The following is a 20329-nucleotide window of genomic DNA, read 5'->3' on the forward strand; positions in this document are numbered from 1 at the left end:
AAAAATCAAAAATGAATTTGCAAAATGAATTTGAAGTTGGCAATGCTGTTTGGGAGCTGCTATGGGCCATGTAATACATTCGTAGTGTGTAGTACCATAGTATAATTATTTATACGCATGTTAGACTTTCTTTTGGCAATGGGATTGGGTTTCTTCATTAAGCGCTTATCCTTATCATTAGGGCACACGTATCTTGTGTTTTATTACAAATAAAGTTTGCAATGAAATACTGAGAGATTGCATATATACATCAGATTAAACTATACATATGCTGGATCAAAAATTTCTTGACCACAAGTTCATAAAATCTAAGGGTGGATATGTAGAACTCCTAAAGGTACAGTACTGTGCAAAAGTCTTAGGCACCCTAGATTTTTAAATATAATATATAGTATATATTTGGTCTTTTTTGTTTTCTGCATTAGTGTGTCAGTAGAAAAGAGCAACTTTGACATTTCCAAACATGAATTTTCCAAAAAATGAAATTTTACAGATACATTTTTGTATTTTGTTAAATAAAGTAATATTTTAAGTAATAGACTACTTTTAAGATAAAAACTTGATTAAGGGTCTCTGGGATTACCTGGAGAGCCAGAAGCAAGCGAAACAGCCAAAATCTGCAGAAGAACTGTGGCAAGTTCTCCAAAATGCTTGGAACAACCTACCAGCCGATTTTCTTATAAAACTGCAGGACAGTGTACCTAAGGGCCTTTTCACACCTGAAAGTCCGCACCAAGGTCCAAACCGAAGTTTTTGTTACATTGTATACATTTTATCCGGTTAGTTAGGGTTTCACATTGCAATTATGCGAGCGCACTAAATAACTTTACATGACATACTTGCGTCCTGTCGTCATCACCTACGTGAGCTGCGTCTCCCTATACTTGACATTGATTGGTTTGTAAATGGGCACGCGTCTGACGTCAGCGTGTTGTCAATTCGGCGGGTAGCCTTGAAAAACTTGAGAAAAATGAATCAACAAATTTGTATCGTTGCCATTATACTATTATTATGGCAATACTACCAGCAGCACCAACTTCAAGCACAGTACTCGAGGCTTGTTCATATTCGAAAAACGAACGTCCTCGTCTCGCAAAGATTGCGTCGTCGCCGGCAGGAAAGGAGGAGAAGACTGCAAGCAATCCTGCGAGCCCTGGAAACTCAGTTTCGGGAGAGACCAATAAGGTGAGTGGCAAATACTTATGTCTCTTATTTGCTTCCATAGTGGCAGTCTATTTCAAAAGATGAGCTGTCACGTGCGATTTATTATTGTGTCCTTATTGCAATGCATTTCTCCGTGCAGTAGCATGAAGAAGACGCTTCCAGTTCAAAACTGTAGCAGGCAAGGCTACAGCATTTGGCTGGTGGCTGATGCTAATTTCCGACCCTGCCTATGTTACTACAACGACTGAAATAAAACAACAAAATTTAAAATTAAATATTCATGACAGCCTACTGACAGCCGTAGGCCTACAGTATGTCAACATATATATGCTAATAGACTATGTTCATTGCAGATTAATAGTGTGTTTCATAATGTGTTTTATTTAGATCCTCATTTTTAAATTATTAATAGGGCCTGATATTTTTTGAATATTATGGTATTTATATTTATGTGGGGTTTTTTTTCTTATCTGGGTCAAACCACAGTGTCGTGCTTGGTGGCAGCATGTATGTGACATTTGGACAGAGAGAGATTGGCTGCTCAATGTCCGAATGAGAAGAACCACCTTCCATCATCTCTGTGACAGTCTTCGTCAAAGGCTGACTCGACAGGATACAAGATACCGCCAGGCAGTGCCAGTGGAGGTGCGCGTGGCAATATGCTTATGGAGGCTGGCCACCAATCTTGACCTCCAATCTATCTCTCACCTCTTTGGTGTGGGAATGTTGAGTGCTTGTGTCTTCACCCAACAAGTTGTCGCTGCCATCAACGACACCCTAAAGCCACAATACCGACACACACCTTCAGCTGCAGAAGTCGGAGAAATAGTCAGAGGATTCCGTGACAGATGGGGGTTCCCACAGTGTGCAGGAGCTGTGGATGGCAGTCATATCCTGGCACCACCTCACAAGCCAGCTGACTACTACAACCGCAAAGGTTTCTACTCAGTAATCCTGCAAGGTGTTGTGGACCACAATATGTTTTGGGATGTCAACATTGGCTGGCCTGGGAGGGTTCATGATGCCCGCGTATTCTCAAACTCGTCCCTTTATGAACGAGGGCAGAATGGAACACTCTTGTCAGGATGGCAAGAAACCATTCAGGATGTGGATGTACCTCTCGTGATACTAGGAGATGCCACGTATCCACTGCTGCCATGGCTAATGAAGCCATACCCGGAGGGCAGAGGGATAACACCGGAACAATCTTCTTTCAATCACTGCTTGAGTCAAGCCAGAATGACTGTGGAGAGGGCTTTTGGATGCTTGAAAGGAAGATGGAGGTGCCTATTAAAACGATGTGATTGTCATGTTACCTTAATCAGTGACATCATCTCCGCCTGCTGTGTCCTCCACAATTTTTGTGAGAGTCACAATGAAGAATACATTGGCAATGAAGATGAAGATCATGATGCAAGACCAGATCCTGCAGACCGTGTCATTGGTGGCGAGAGTGGGGAAAATATTAGGAATGCATTGTGTGCTCATTTTTCAACTCTGTTTTAGCACTTGCAGCCTTTGTTGTGAAACATAATCATTATTGCTTGTTATGTTCTGAAACCGTCTATAATAAATTCATCATTATTTTACTGAAGTTTATTGGTAAAATAGTTGTGTTGATCTATTCGTAATTACATCTCACTTCAGTATGTTGTTTGATTGTAAGGGAGAGATGACACTGTCACATTTGGTCAACATTTATTATAGAAAAATAAAATATAATTTTCACAATGTTGAATAACATTTAAAGAATAAACTTTAGCACCAAAGACATATGGCAGACTCAAACAACAGAGCCAAACAAAAATTAACTAGGAGAATATGGCTCGTGACATACATTTTCTGCATAACTCTGTCTTTCTTTTTCAGCTCCTAACAGACTTGGCCATAAAAAATATAACTCGATGCAGTTAGACTGCATAGAAGGTAAAAACACAGCATCACAAATACAGCTTACAATTAAAAGTGCTGGGTGCTGCTGTTCAATAAAACAAATTAGAGCTGCATAACTGTCTTTCTTTTTCAGCTCTTGACTTGGCCATAAAAATAACTTTATACAGCTAAACTGTATTGAAGGTAAAATGAAAAGTAAAAACACAGCATCACAAATACAGCATACAAATTAAAAGTGCTGGGTGCTATTCAGTAAAACAATTTAGAACTGCATAACTGAAAAGAAATTACAACTGAAAAAAATGCTTCTCACTTGGTTCACCAATATAATTTTGATGCAGGACACGTGGGGTCAGATCAATGGGGTTTGTAGGTTGGGCCTGGGTAGTTGGTAGTTGTGGAGACAGTTGTGCAAACCAGTCACCGCGAGCTGGAGGAGGTGGATGATATAGGGGACCCCAGGATGCTGCACGGTGTGGAGCTTGGCTTTGGTGAGACATGCTTTGAGTTTGCATTAATGTCTGCATAACGTTCATAAACATAGCATTTGTGGCTGCCTGCCCCTCCAGCATCATCCTGAAGCCTCCTCAGTCTCCTGCTGCATTTTCATCCACCTTTCCAGAGTGGCATCCTCCCTCTCCTGCCTACTGTCTTCTGCGTGGTTGAACGATTCCTGCAACCTCTTGTATTCCTGAATTCTTCCAGCATCCTTGGCCCTCCTCTTTCTGCTACGGGAAGGAGTTGCAGTGCCTGGCCCATCTTCCTCTTTGTTGCTGGTAGCTGCATTTCCTCCTGTAAAATGAAATTGAGTTATGTTGAATTAAAAATGTATGCACAAGTGTGATAGCCAATAGCCTACTACTGCCACTAATCTACAATAGAATACAAGACATCATGATGAATAATTCATTCACTGTTTTCAACATTTCATTATTCATTGTACCCTAGTTTATATCAGTGCAAGCTATGCTAGTGTTTTTGGTGGGATAAGCTGTAGGCTACTCTGTTGAAATAATAAGGACTGCTGAAAAAAATATCATTGCAGTATGACAGTAGAAATGAGAGGCACAGGCAAAAAAAAAAAAAAAATGTGGCTACGTTGGAGTAGTGAGCAAATGTTAGGCTACTCACAAATTTCGGAAGTGTTTTCTGTGGCACTGGGAACATCGGTAGACACACTTGAAGTTGAAGTTGGGGAAGACTCCACCAACATAATGAGTGAGCTTGTCGGGCGAGTGCCCAGAATGATATCCAGGTCGTCGTAAAAAGGACATTTTTCCTTCTCATTTGTCGACGAACCGCTTTTTCTCATGGCATCGCGCACTTTTGTATACTGCTGCCGCAGTTTCTTTATCTGCAGGTGGCATTGTTCTCCTGTCCTCTCATACCCTCTCTGTCTCATCCTCTCCGAAAATACATGGAAAGTGTCGGAATTTTTGTGAGTTTTTTCTAGTAGACTTTTTATATTGTCGTCCGGGGGAGGTTTCACACCTGTAAATTTGTTTCGGATCAAACTGAAAACTCCAAAAGTCCAGACCAAACGACGTAGGTGTGAAAGGGCCCTAATAGAGGGCGGTCACACCAAACATTGATTTTATTTAGTTTTTAACTATTTACTGCTCTTTATATTATTTTTTCGATATTTATAACCTTTCATTTCATTATTTTTGAAAGCATCTTAGCTGTACAGCATTATTTTTTTACAGGTGCCTAAGACATTTGCACAGTACTGTACATGAAGCAAAAACTAAGCAGTGTACCCAGCGTCTCCAAATCTATCCAAAATGTCTAAATTATGCATTGCTGCAAATCACAACATATTCAGGTATTTCACTGCAAATGAACTGTTTTGACGCAAGAAACTCACTGTTGCTCCTTTTTCAAGTGAGAATTACAAGCTTTCCGTCAGTACAGTGGTCTAAAATATCTAGGGGTCCAGAAACATATCCAAAATCTCTCCAAAAAATATGTGTATATATATATATATATATATATATATATATATATATATATATATAAATGAGCCCCTTATGAAGGTTTAAGATTAAACATTGCTATCAGATTAAAACATAATGCAAAAATATTGTCACACAATGCGGTACAGTACCTAAATGTGTAATAATTAACTCATGTATGTGAGGGGCGACATAGCTCAGGAGGTAAGAGCGGTTGTCTGGCAGTCGGAGGGTTGCCGGTTCGATCCCCCGCGCTGGGCATGGTCGAAGTGTCCCTGAGCAAGACACCTAACCCCTAATTGCTCTGGTGAATGCGAGGCATCAATTGTAAAGCGCTTTGGATAAAAGCGCTATATAAATGCAGTCCATTTACCATTTACCATTGTATGTATTTCTATACTCTGTACTCTCGTATGTTTTCTTGTATGGGGATGGGATCACATGAAAACAATTTTCAACTGTCCACCACGTTTTGGCAATGTTAGAACTCTCACGTCATCACTGTTGCATGCTTCACAAAAACTATTATACTACTAACTAACGCTTACATTATAGTGTGAAATATCCACATTATATAATACCACTAACCTATTTAAAAACACTCAATTTCAAAAATAACGTATATAACCGAAATATTTTGAGCAGTAATAAGTTTACATAGCAATGATGAAATCTTATCTGTGTTCAATAGATGGACACAGAGACAGTAAATCTACGATACTGTTCTATCCGCTTCTGTTTTGCTCCAGAAAATGATGTCAGCTAGGTCTATCAGCAAACATATGGCTTAGGTATGCTCAGAAGTCCTCAATAGTACAAGCATTTTCCAAGACATTACAAAATCGTTGACAATGTTTCATCAGGTGCAGTGTCTTTTAGTGCTACCACAGAGTGGATATGTAAGTGAATGCGATGATGAGAAAAAAATTGGTTACGCTGACCTATAAAACGCTATTCCAAAAGCAAAATTAGACTTGTTATACATCGTTAGAAAGCTTATACTCTCACCTACTGAATAAATGAATTGTCAATTAAGCCAGACTGTACTAAAAAGGGCCAAGTGACTTGAAATAATTGAGGAAATATTGGGTAGCATTGCTTTGTAATACATCTTATTTAATTTTGGTGAGGCAAGATAGCCTATATTGTTTGTAGTACCGTAACTTGGCGTCATTTTGATATCAATACTTTTAATGGCAGGCCTGGATTTTGGCAGTCTGAATGAATGAGTTATAGACGGTGTATGTCTTGTATGTGTGAGTAACTTGGCATTTTTGTACGTTGAAAACGTTTTTTATGAGAGATCATTTCTTTTTGCAAAGTGTTTTATTATGAGAGTGAGAAATGCGAAGTGACCCTGTAAGAAACGGTTGTGGATTATGGCTATCCTTGTGTGAATTTGTACAGTGTGATGAGCATGTCCCGTTTAGCAGTTTCGGTTTGCTATATATGTAAGGGTGTGATGGCGTAAGTGTAAACGCATCAGAAACGCAGGTGAAATATGGCCAGTGTATGTACTCACGGATTTGACGGCCATCCAACGAGCCTTGATTGACAAAAGAATCAGCAAGCCCATAGAATTAGAACTCCCTAGGTCGCAACTTGTGTACTCTTCTGTCCTGCTCCGTTGTCTGTTATTTCATGGAGATGCACTTTTAGTGTTTGTAAGGTTTATAAGGCATTTTGTTAGGCTTATCTGCAGGTAGGAATCCTCTTCGCTGTTTTGCTAAGCTAGAACCGGAAAACTTGATAGTGGAGAATAGGAGCAGATGCATATGTCCCAGCAGGCTTTGCATATGAGAAAATAACAACAGTGTGAGACAAATTAGGAGAAATGATGAAATTGTGTAGTTGAAACAATATGTTTTTAGAAGAATGGGCATGTAGGTGAAGGTTGACATGATCACAGACTACAGTGCGAAGTAAATGAAGTGACCATGAGCGCGCTTAGTTTCCTTATCGAATGGTATATATAACAGTTTGTATAAAGCATTAGTCGTTAAAGTGGAGGGTTAAGTAACGTGTGAAATCTACTGCACTGATGTGCTTTTCTCATGTTCAGTAGTAGTAGTTATAATTATGAGTGAGTCATGATTTTAAATGTATTGTTTTAATGGTAAGTTGCACAAACAGAAAGGGAGGTGTAATTCCTGAATGCTTGTTAGTAATCACAATGAAATTTCTAATACATTTTTGGCTAAAGGCCATGGGGATGCATAAACAGAACTGGGCAAACTCAGTAGTGTCATCTAGTTGCTAAAACCCAATTAGCCGTGTATCTGGCTCTATCAATCCTGCATCAGTGATGCACTATCCTGCACTATCAGTCCATCATAGTGCTTGGCCCCTTCATTTCTGCTTCTAGCTGCTGTTGTTATTATTATAATAATAATAATTATTATAAATTTTTTCCCCAGGGAAAAGGCTTATATCTAGAGTTTTCACAGTATGGTGAAAACTCTTAAAACTTGATTGGCATGTTAGTGATTTATGAATTTGCAATCTGTTAGGACATGGCAGCAATTGACCTAGTGGTGGCACTTTTGAGCATGTTCAAAAATGTCCAACTTTTGAAAAGTCATAACTTTTGAATGAGTCAACTTAGAGACATGCTACCAAGATTCTTAGATGCTCCTGTTCACAAGGAAGAAATACAATTGTTGGGTCAATAAAATGTGTCTCACTAGATGTTCTGCTATTTAGAATATTTTGAAAAACACAAAATTAAATATCCTCTCATGAACCATACATCTGGTTGATATCAGATTCGGTGTGAACCATTGTTTCCCTAACCAAATTACGAAGCAATAGTTAATACATAAAAAAATGGCTGAATGGAAAGAAAATGAAACTGACCCATATGGGCATGTCCATTAAAATCTCTGTAATTAATTCCAGACATGGTCATCAGCCTTGAAACATATTCTGAATCCAAGGGCAGGAGGGGATAGAGGAACTAAATGGACAGAAATGGAAGCCATAGAATTATAAATATAAGATGGGAAAGCTACATTATTAAACAAATTGAGAGTACAGTCTGTGATTACAATGTTTATCAAAAAATTGAAAAACTGAAAGCAAGGGAAAAAAGATGGAAAAAAACTGCTAGTTAGTCAAAAATACAAATGAAGAGGACATTTATAATCTATGCTATAGGATAATTTTTGAAACAATGCCGGTTCTTTGGAGCAGTGTAAAGAGCAAATACCGAGTAGAAGGCAATAAAAGAACGTCCGTGAAAATTAGTCATTGTTTCATTTTTTCCAGCTCTGATCTGGCATTCTTAACCGGTATAGCAGTACAAAGACGGCCTTAGACTATACCAGATTTTACTAAGATAAACTTTCCCTGACCTATTGTGTTGCTTGAGCTTTGATAAGCTAGACTTTGATAAGCAAGCTATTTATACTTCTACAACAAAGCTGTACATAACTTTTTTAAGTCTCAACTGATTTATCATCACTGGAACTCTCTGCTGGCTTCAGAATTCCAAGCTGGAAGTCAACTCAAATGGCAAAAATTAATTGTTACCAAGCTATTTAGTATTCTCCTGTCTTTACCTTCTTGATGACCTACTACATTTATCATTACATTAATACTGCCTGAATATGTAGTTGTAAGTGTTACTATTTGCTACAAAGTTTATTTGTTTATAGAATGAGCTTGTGAAATCACTCCTAAAGTTACAGAAAAAATAGTCATCTAGCTAGCATGGAATGACCATAGTCTTTTGGCATTCAAAAGTTTGCAATAACAAATAACTCTGCAATCGTTGATGTTAATACTACTTGTGACCAAATGTGTGGTTTTTGCTGAAAATGTCACTTAAAATCCTCCACTTTAGGTAAAAAAGGAAAAACAAATGAAAGCATAGCTGCAAGCAGTGATGTGAGGAGCCAAGCTCAAAGGGTGAACCTGTTGCGCATCAAGTGCAGTTATGTACAATGTATCCTTCTGTATCTGTGTATCTGTCTGCAAATATGCAAAGTAAATGTTGCTACAATTTAGTTGCCTGCACACCACAGTTGTGTTGCTGGGGGGCAGTGCATGGGAGAGGGAGACAAGCAGTGTGAAAGCTTCAGTCCTTTCTTCTTCCCAGCCTGGCACATGCACACATAAAGCCCTCGTGTTGGTGGAGAAATATAGGCTATGGATTATAAATTATAAGTTCTCCGGGTTTTTACAAAGTTGGTTACGCAATACGGACCACTTAATGTGTGCACAGTGACAGCCAGTAGTGCAGAATCCTGCGTGCACTTGATTACAGTCTTTGTGCATGCACTGTAGCTGTAACCTGCATTTAATCCGGCAGTGTAGTATAATGGCTAAGGAGTTGGTCTTGTAACCTAAAGGTTGCAGGTTTGATTCCCTGGTAGGACACTGCCGTTGTACCCTTGAGCAAGGTACTTAACCTGCATTGCTCCAGTATATATCCAGCTGTATAGTTGGATACAATGTAAGTCGCTCTGGATAAGAGCGTCTGCTAAATGCCTGTAACGTAATGTAATGTAATCCAATTTATGGCAATGGTGATTATTAACCCCTTAGCGCACATGCCAAATCTTGCCAATCCTTGCCCATTTAGGGTTACCCTATTTAAACCTTTATAACTCCAGATGTGAACATCACAGAGACTTGAAAAATGGCTTAAATGAAGCAAGACATTTGTACAATTTACAATACTAATGCAGATTAGTTTATATTCATAATTTTGGAAAAAAAGTGCCGCAAATGCAATTGTCTTGACAAAAAATCAAAAATTAATTTGCACTTTTTTAGTTTGCAATGAAATACTGAGAGATTGCATATATACAGCAGGTTAAACTATACATGTGCTGGATCAAAAACTTATTGACCACAAGTTCATAAAATCTAAGGGTGGATATGTAGAACTACTATAGATGTATGAAGCAAAAACTAAGCAGTGTACCCAGCATCTCCAAATCTATCCAAAATGTCTAAATTATGCATTGCTCTGAATCATAACATATTCACGTATTACACTACAAATCAACTGTTTTGACTCAAGAAAATCACTGTTGCATCATTTTCAAGTCGGAATTACAAGCTTTCAGTCAGTATAGTGGTCTAAAATATCTAGGGGTCCAGAAACATATCCAAAATCTCTCCAACATTAAATAAAATGCTTTTTGTCCATTATAAAGCATATAAATGAGCCCCTTATGAAGGTTTAAGATGGAACATTGCTATCATGTTAAAAAATAATGCAAAAATATTGTCACACAATGCGGTACAGTACCTAAATGTGTAATTAACTCTTGTATTTATTTATATACTTTGTACTCTCGTATGTTCTCTTGTATGGGGATGGGACGACGACATGGAAACAATTTTCAACCGTCCACCACGTTTTGGCAATGCTCCAACTCTCACGTCATCACTGTTGCATGCTTCACAAAAACTATTACACTACTAACGCTTACATTACAGTGTGAAATATACACATTATATAATACTGCTAACCAATTTAAAGACACTCAATTTCAAAAATAATGTATGTAACCAAAATATTTTGAGCAGTAATACTTACATAGAAATTATGAAATCTTATCTGTTTTCAGTAGATGGAAATAGAGACAGGAAATCAACGATATAGTTCTATCCGCTCCTGTCTTACACCAGAAAACTATGTCAGCTAGGTCTATCAGCAAACATATGGCTTAGCTATGCTCAGAAGCCCTCAATAATAATAGTATTTTCAGAGAAATTTCGAAAAATCGCTGACAAGTTCATTAGCAGCGTCTTTGTTTTACTGCTACCACGTGAATGCGTAATTGAATGCGATGATAAGAAAATTTCCGGTTACGCTGACCTATAAAACGCTATTGAAAAAGCAATATTAGACATGTTATACATCGTTAGAAAGCTCGTTAGAAAGCTTATACTCTCACCTACTGAATAAATGAATTGTCAATCAAGCCAGACTGTACTAAAAAGGGCGACAACGCTGTAAACAACAGGTGTGGTATTATCCACAGCTATTTTGGAAGGTACCCAGGCATCACAAATGTGCGTATATTTCACAAACAGATTGTCCAAGACAATATATGACCACTCAGTCTCAAAAGGGACATCTATATGCGTAAAACCAATGGTAAGGTTGTATATTTATTCAATATTTAGTCCCAGATATTGACTGTAGAATGACATGGTATCATTTTTTAAAACTTTGTCCCGTTTATTTTGTTATTCAGTGAGCAGTGTTTTCACTGCTGTATTGGCATATGTTAGGGCTATTGTCGGGTTTATCTTGATTTTTGATTGGCATTTTTATTTATATTAGCTTCTCCACCGACCTACCTTACGGAAGAGGACGTGAAGAGACCGTATGCGGAGTCACAAAACTGATGTAATGTGAAACCAATCAGTGAATACGTCATTAAGCCCGCCTACCTGAATGGTTCTGCTGCACTGAGCACGGTTGTCTAACTGTGCTGAAAATATTGTGCTGGGCACGGTTTGTAATCCTTCCGCGCCAGGTGGAAACACCATTGGAACCGTTCCTCTCTGTGCTCAGAACCGTTCAGCCCTGCGATGGAAAAGGGGCTTATATGTAAAGTAAGAACACTTATTATGGCAGGGTTTCAAGGGCAAAGAGTACTATTAACATCCTTACAAAGACCAACACAAAGACTCTGAGGAGGGGTATCTAATCCCATACCCTACCTCCATTGATAAGCTCCCGTATAAAGCTCCCTCCTTGCATTCTGGGGTGTTCATGCTATACAATATATGCAGGAGTTTAGGTCCATAGGAATTGCTGAATATTACTAAAAAATGAATTAATCCGAAGGAAAAAATCTCAGTGTCATCCAAAACCAATTGATGAATAATGTATATACCCAGACCTTTCGTGAAAAAAAAAGAAAAAAGGCGGGTGAGATTAACCCTGAAAGACCTAGGGTGATTTTGAATATTTTTCACCATCCTCAGTTTTTTACGTATTTAACAGGTCTATCTAATAGATAACCCCTGCAGGAAATGTCAATTTTGGACTGTATATGATATTCATTACTTGGTAGGCCCTATTATTTGAGAGAAGAAAAATATATTTTTCACTTGCTAAAACATTAATTCACTTGACTATATCACCTATGCCAAATGTGTGAGCTGGATTATATCATCTTACATAGAATAGGTTGCATGGAGAAACAATATCATACAGTCATGTCAATAGAACACACAATTGCATTATATTGAGTAATCACCTATGCCAAATGTGTGAGCTGGGTTATATCATCTTACATAGAATAGGTTGCATGGACAAACAATATCATACAGTCATGTCAATAGAACACACCATTGCATTATAATAGGTAAAAACATGAATAGAGTACATGGCGGAAATATGTTCAGAGAACTGAAATGGTGAAATAAAACTTTTATTTTAATGATGCTGCAACCAATTCAAACAATAATTATGTTTAACAATCATAAATTATAAAATAAAAATAAATTAACATGATATATAACTTTGTGATGAAAAAAAAAACTTTATAAATAACTACCCAAGTACTTTTTTTTTTTTTTTTTTGCCATAAACTGAACAATTAGTTTACAGGCTATTGAAGCAGTTGGCAGTCTGCTTCAAAAGTGAAAGTGACATGAAACCTCAATGTAATGAACACAGTGTGAGAATAACTGCAGGTTTTGTATTGCCTGTAAAACAATGATTCAATAGCTGTAATAGTAAATAGCGGTAGCATATATAAGTAGATAAGTAGCTAGTAACGTTCATATTTTATTACACAAGCAGTAAAGACACCTAACCTATTATAATAGAGGTATTCATGACGGATTTACGTCATCCTCGATTGAGTCCATTGCATGTAAACATCGCATGGAAATAAAAATCCACATCCCAAAAAGTGCACTTTCACTTTTACCTCCTGAACCAATAGAATGAAATATGGCTTGAACTGCCTTTGCTAAAGATAACGTTTTTTTGAAGGCACGTTCTGAAACATTACAGCTACAAGGAAGCGACTTACTATTAGCATTGATTGAGGTCGATTGATTAAAGTTTTTGTCAAATACTCCCCCCCATCAACATGTCAAACATTCCACAATTTCACATGCCATATTTATTACTCAAAATCAGGCCTACACTTTATTTATAAGCATACTGGGTAATAATAAATATATTTTGGCAATGTAATTCGATGCTCACTAATATAAATTGGGATCAAGTTCTTCATTGCACCTGTGCTATGGAGTCAAAGCTGTTTTCACTATCCCCCTCAGAAATATTCACTCAGATGAGTTATTTCTTCCAAGGCCTCCAAATTTCAAGTCTTCTGTTTAGACTTAGACATTGCACAATATATTTTGTCATAAACAACAACCTTTACTGGCATAAAGTTTCAAGAACGTTTTCAGAACATTTTCAGCATGCACACTGTCACCACAGACTGGCTTTGTGCTGGGCAGAACTTATGCTGTCCAGCTCGAGTTGTTGCTGTGCTGGTGGGTCCCATCGGCTATACTGAGAGACTGCTTGGCGAGTACTCATCAGAGAAGCTTGTAGGTGGACTCATCTTGTTACCAGAATAATAATAACATTATGTGTAAATGGGTGACAAATTAAAGGAGAAACCAACATCAAGTGTCTTAGTAAGGTGTTTGGCCACCACAAGCCGCCAGAACAGCTTCAATGCACCTTGGCATAGATTATACAAATCTCTGGAACTCTACTGGAGGGATGGAACACCATTCTTCAAAAAGGTATTTCCTCATTTGGTGTTTTGATAATGGTGGTGGAGAGCACTTTCTAACACCTTGGTACAAAATCTCCCATAGGTGTTCAATTGGGTTGAGATCAAACCATTCAGTGACCCGTCATGCCATGTGAATGGGGGCATTGTCATCCTGCAAGACACCACTCCCAACAGTATAGAAAGACCGAAACCAGGCCAGGAAAATTCTCACTGTCAGGGGGGTCAGGCCTGTACCATTCTCTTGGTGTACACCACACATGCACTCACCCTTTTGTCGAGAGCAAGCTTAATTCATCATCAGTTTGTGTGGACAATATCTCATGTAAGACCATTCATTTTACCCGGAGAAAGCCCTGTTAATTTTTAACAATGGACCATTGTTACCTAACTAACACTAACATACTTATTTTACATGAGTGCAGATGAACAAATCTACTTTCAGCAAGATTGAAGAAAACAGAGACAACAAGACACTGTCAACAGAGAAAGGACGTGCCGCTATCGTTTTCTCCTTGAAAAATGAAGTTGGTGGGCTGGTTAAAGCTCTGAAACTTTTTCAGGTATAAACACAAACATGGTATGCATAATAATAATTAAAAATAATAAAATAAAGTGTTTTACAGTGAAGGGGAAGTCTCACCCACCTGGGTTATAAGATATAGAAAAGATTCAGAAAATGAATTATTTCCTTGACATGTATTTTTGCTGGTTTGTAGTGAATTTAATGTTTTTCAGAGCTGACATTAGCTGCTACATCACTGTTGGAATAAATTTTTTCTTATTAAGACAGATTCAATATAACTGCAATGTGGTTTGTCTACTGCGTGAACTAACAAATATAAGTTTTTTATTTCTCTCTTATTTCAGAGCTGAGTTTGGTAATCACTAGATGTTGTGTACAAACACAAGTATGCATTCTTTAGTCAGATTGTGACAAAGCACATGTTAATATATCTAATCTGACCAAAATCTAATTATGTTAGATTATGATGGTGATACATTTAAAGCCAGTAAATTCCTTTATCTACCTGACAGGAGAATCACGTCAATCTTGTTCACATTGAGTCCCGGAAATCAAAGAGGCGTAACTCAGAATTTGAGATCTTTGTGGACTGCGACAGCAACCACGAGCAGCTGAACGAAATCATTCAGCTGCTTCAGAAGCACGTGAACATAGTTGACATGGATCCACCTGACAACTCCTGTCTGTCTGAGGAAGGTAAATTCCTATTCTGACTAATAAATGGTCAATTCTCATTTCTTATAAGAGACATGTTGTTGCTTGAAAGAAACATGTGCCAGTTGGTTCACTTGGTAATGCATAGATGTAAAAACTGCTCCATGTTTCAGATATGGACAATGTGCCCTGGTTCCCAAAGAAGATTTCTGATTTGGACAAGTGTGCCAATCGTGTCCTGATGTATGGGTCGGACTTGGATGCTGATCACCCGGTAGGTATGCACTGTACATTGGTTCACTCTAAGTGGTACTCAGTAAGTACACTCAGTGCACTGCTTCCCCCTTGGTGGAGTCTAGTGGGTACAATAAATATGTTACTTCATTCCCTGTGTTGTCCTGATTCACCAGTAGCCACATGCTTTGCCTCAGCTATGAGTCCATACACTACATGATTATCATATCTCTGTGTTTCTTGGCAGGGTTTTAAGGACAATGTATACCGCAAGAGGAGAAAGCATTTCGCTGATCTGGCCATGAGCTACAAACAGTAAGTATATAATAAAGTGATATCATATGCTAAATGATAATAAGACAATGACAAATCTCTCTCCTTCATGGAAAGAGAAAGCCATAGTGCTGTCATCTTTAGTGTTCATTTCATTTGTCTTGTTTGTTTGTTATGAATCGCTAGTCTTTAGCACCTGAACTCAAATCCATTCTGAACAGTTGGATTTGGTGTACGTGGGCATGGGAATTTCCCCTTGAGCCTTTGGTCCCTCTCTTGTTAGGGGTCCAAGCAGCAAAGCTGGTGGAACCCTCTTGTATCCATTAGGATTATTATTAGGGGTCCAAGCAGCGAAGCTGGTGGAACCCTATTGTATCTGTTAGGATTATTATTATTATTATTATTCTTATTATTTTTCTCCGCTAAAAGTGTCTGAGGCTCAGCAACCATACGTCCTAGAGCAACCAAATTTGGCAGGTGGGTTCCTATGGCCCCCCACTACTCAGGCACTAAAAATCACCTATGTCGGCCAGATGGTGGTGCTATAACAAAGGGTCATGCGTAAAAGGCCATAACTCCCACACCATAAGTCAAATCAACACAAAATGTCATTGACCTATGCATTTGGATGTGCTCTACAACTTTGCAGTTGGGACCACCTGTGTCCGCCATATTGTTTGCCCGCCATTTAGACTTTTTAGTTGTGGTGCGGAAGCTTTCTCCGCTAAAAGCGTCTGAGGCTCAGCAACCATAAGTCGTAGACCAACCAAATGTAGTAGGCGGGTTCCTATGGCCCCCCACTATTCAGGCACTACAAATCAGCTATGTCGGCCAGATGGTGGCGCTATAACAAAGGGTCATGCGTAAAAGGCCATAACACCCACACCATAAGTCAGATCAACACAAAACTTCATCGACCGATGCATCTGAATGTGATCTACAACTTTGCTATTGGGACGCCTATGTCCACCATATTGTTTGCCGCCATTTTTACATTTTTATTAGTTGCGGCGCGGAAGAGCTGCAGCTCTACATCTACATTTTTATTGATAGTATTTGAGTTTCTCTGCAAACGTGCGAAAACACGCTGGTATAATAATGACGGTAAAAATATTTTCGTTCTGTTGCTACCATAATATAACAAACTTTCTTGTGTCTACAGCTGCAGTTTCTCGCTGAAATTACTAATATTGAATATAGACAAAAAACGCGAACAAAATTTGTGCTGTAATGCCAATGTCGAAATAAATAATATGGTACTCTGCGCACAGCACGCAGGTAGCAGGGATGGCGAGTTGATACTTCGTATTTTGTTTCATTTTTTTTCAATGTCGTATTTACTATTTCAAATATGTATTATTATTCTATTTATCTCTGAGGCGCCCTGAAATTTGCATTCTCTGCTAAGATGAGCAATGGATTGGAATATGTGTCCGTCGTGTTGCACGGTACACAGAAACTTACACTTCTTCGGTACTTAAAATTTACTTTAAAAATTTTCCAACGTTCGGTACTGTAGGGTCAAATGTAAAAGCCAGGGAAATGTGTCTCCCGAATTACTGATTGAGAGGATGAAAAGTGTAATTTGTCAGAATCTTTGCTAGATGGCAGTAGCAACTAAGGTAGCCAAGTTAGGTGACGTGCGCTTGTGCATTCATCCTCGTTGATACAGCAAGCTTTGACTCAGTTCTTTGTAATTTGGAAATATTTTATTATAGGAAGATGCTGTATTGTTATTAAAATATGCTGTTTATAGATCTATTTAAAAGTGAAAGACCTGTTTAAAGATTATTTCGTTTACAATTGTTTAATTTTTGAAACATATTTAATATATTTTTCTCTTGTTTAGTGTTGTAACAGTATAGGCCTATGCTTATTAATATGTTGAACAGGCTTAAACTTAATAAACCGTGAATTCGAAAATGAGGTCAAACCTTGTGGACATAACGTTTCTGATCTATTAAGGTAATTTCAGTATCGTTAGGTACCGAGTATCGAATCAGTATCGTTTAAGTTTCAAGTTTTTGATACTAAACCTGGTATCGGTATCAAAGTAAAAATTTTGGTATCATGACAACACTAGTCTGACGCCTTTTTTTCTACATACATGCCGGGCCATCTAAGTGTTACGACATGCCATCTAGGTGTTACGTCATAATAAAGGCCTTTACGGCAAGCGGCTAGGACACATCCATGGCGACGCAACTAAGTAATCCGACAGCGTCTCTTAGCACACAATTGGCCATAAGTGATCAATAGTTTATACAATCATCATGATATTCAGTAGATATATTGGGTGAAGGTATATGATCATGAGGACAAAACCATTTTAAAATCGATCCATAGGGGGCGCAATCGTGCCAATGCTTGGACCCCTCCCAATGCCGCTTGCGGCTTTAATTTTTATCTCTTTTTCCTTTTCTTTCAAGCACAGGACAATGGCTGTAAAATCCACAGGGATGCTCGAACTGCCTCAAACATATATATCTTTATAGCTATTTACCTGTAGTCATAACTAATGATTGGTTAGGGCATCTAATTTGTGCACACTTGAATTTTCAATCTTGTTACTGCTGCTACAAACTGTGTTATGGCTCAAACCATAATGCAATCAACATTGCTGAAGTTGAAGTTTGAGGTTCAGCAACAGCTCATGTACACAAACTCCACTGAGATTCTAACTGTTTTCAAAGAACTGCTTTCTGATCATAATAATAGTAATAATAATAGTAATAATAATAATAATAATAATAATACATTTTATTAATATAGCACCTTTCTCAGACCCTAGGGAAAAAATAAAACAGGTAAAATGCATAGATATACAGAGAGAAAACATAAAACCAAAAATAAAACAATAGAAAAACAAAATACATGTGCAGACAATAAGATTCCATGGAATCACAGAGCATCAAAACACTAAAGAGATAAGAGGCAGAAGAAGGAGTAAATTTTAAAGGTTTGTTAAGAGGGGGTATGCATATGGTAGTGCTGGTGGAATAGGTACATTTTGAGTTTGGTTTTGAAGGAGGAGACACTACTGTATTCACAGAGGTGTTGGGGTAAGGTGTTCCAAAGTCTCGGGGCAGTCACACTAAATGATCTAGCTCCCATGTTAAACAGTCGTGTGTGGAATGGAGAGTAAACTGGTTCCAGAAGATCTGATTGGGTGGATTGGTGTGTAGGGAAAATACGTTCAGAGAGGCAGGAAGGGCAAGTCAATTTAGTGCTTTGTATGTAATGATGAGGAGTCTTAATTAAATGCAGGCAGATATGGGAAGCCAGTGTAGCTGGTGGAGAACAGGGGTGATATGAGCAGATTTGTTTTAGATGTATGCTGTGTTTTAGATGTATGGTGGTTTATTGAGGGATTTTCCAGGGAGACCAGATAGCAGTTAGAGTGAGTTACAGTAAACCAGATGAGAGGTGATGAATGCATGAACTACAGTTTCAGCATCATGACGGCAGAGGCAGGAGCAAAGACGGGGAATGTTGCATAGGTTGAAGAATGCTGTTATGGTTATGGAGTTAATTTGTGTCTGAAAGGAGTGTGGGGTCGAATGTAACTCCAAGGTTATGGACTGCAGCAGAGGGGGCAACTGTGTTGCCATGAATGATAAGATGCAAGGCAGCATCTTATCAAGGCAGCTACAGAAACGTCTAGGCTGCCACGTTTTGACAAGGCTACCGCCTGTTGGCATATGAGGCGTGTCTTCTCATTTTTTTTTACCCCCACACACAATTGCTTGCAGCCATTCATAGACCTCAGCGTATCAAATAACCAATTAGTGATTGTAAGATAACATATGACCTATGTGTTATTCAAATCAACGAGCCAGAGCTAGGTCTAAAAAGTTTGTTAAAACAACCAACCAACCAACCAGAGCATGAAAAAACTTTTTATTTTTTTATTTATTTATTTATTTATTTATTTATTTAGAAAATGCGAAAATGCTAGGGATCGACAGTGAAGGATTTGAAGATCGACCAGTTGATCGTGATCAACCTGTTGGTTACCCTTGCCTTAGACAACAGCTTTGGACACAACCAGCATGATTTCTGTCTTGTCAGAGTTTAGCTTGACGAGATTTGATGCCATCCAGCGTTGAATGTCCTGTAAACAGTTTATCAGGGAGGAGAGATCAGTAGGTTTGGTACTGAGGTAAATCTGACTGTAATCGGCATAAAAATAAAATTGTAAAGCATGTTGATGAATGATAGATCCGAGAGGGGCACATAGATAATAAACAAAAGAGGGCCTAGGACAGAGCCCTGTGGGATACCTCGAGAGACTGGAGCAGTTTGTGATTTGTGTTTGGCAGTGTAGATAAAATTCTGCCTGTCAGTGAAGTAGGATCTGAAACAGGCTGGAGCACTTTTGCAAGTATTTAGATGAGATTGGAGTTGAGAAAGTAGGATGTTGTGATTGACTGTATCAAATGAGTTAATGAGATCAAGGAGGGGTATAATTGTATTGAAACCAGAATCAGCAGAGTGGAGGAGGTTATTCATTCTCAGAGGAGGGAGGTTTCTGTGCTGTGGTGAGAGTGAAAACGTAACTGGAAAGGCTCATACAGGTCATTACTGCACTTGTGTGCCTGTATTTGGGAGGCCACTACCTTTTCCATGACCTTTGAAAGAAAGGGATGGTTGTAGATAGGCCTGTAAATATTAAGGACAGTGGATTCAAGACAGGGATTATTAAGTAAGGGTGTGGCAGTAGCAGTTTTCAGAGAGAGGGGAACGAGTGAGGAGATATGAGCTGAAAGGACAGGGGGGACAGGCTTTAAGAAGTTGGTGCTAGATCAAGTTGGGAAGTGGAGGAATTGGATTTCAGAATTAGTTTGTGAATGTATTCTTGGTCTGTGGGAGTGAAACAGTTGTGCCTTAAAATC

At 38.4% G+C, this 20329-nt stretch overlaps 1 protein-coding gene across 4 annotated transcripts in view; it reads left to right on the forward strand.

Moving 5' to 3' along the window:
* The window catches only part of LOC118227486 (tryptophan 5-hydroxylase 1), a 214253-nt gene that overhangs the window by 183166 nt on the left and 10758 nt on the right, over positions 1–20329 (forward strand). For 3 of the 4 annotated variants that reach the window (XM_035417998.1, XM_035417995.1, XM_035417996.1), the window contains exons 2-5: positions 14173–14310; positions 14786–14969; positions 15101–15201; positions 15409–15476. In XM_035417998.1, the coding sequence (XP_035273889.1) occupies positions 14173–14310; positions 14786–14969; positions 15101–15201; positions 15409–15476 (491 nt within the window). Of the gene's footprint in view, positions 1–13855; positions 14073–14172; positions 14311–14785; positions 14970–15100; positions 15202–15408; positions 15477–20329 lie in introns of those variants that run through there. The other variant, XM_035417997.1, reaches the window with a different exon arrangement.

This window comes from Anguilla anguilla, chromosome 5 (genome assembly GCF_013347855.1).
Source record: "Anguilla anguilla isolate fAngAng1 chromosome 5, fAngAng1.pri, whole genome shotgun sequence".
Taxonomy (NCBI): domain Eukaryota; kingdom Metazoa; phylum Chordata; class Actinopteri; order Anguilliformes; family Anguillidae; genus Anguilla; species Anguilla anguilla.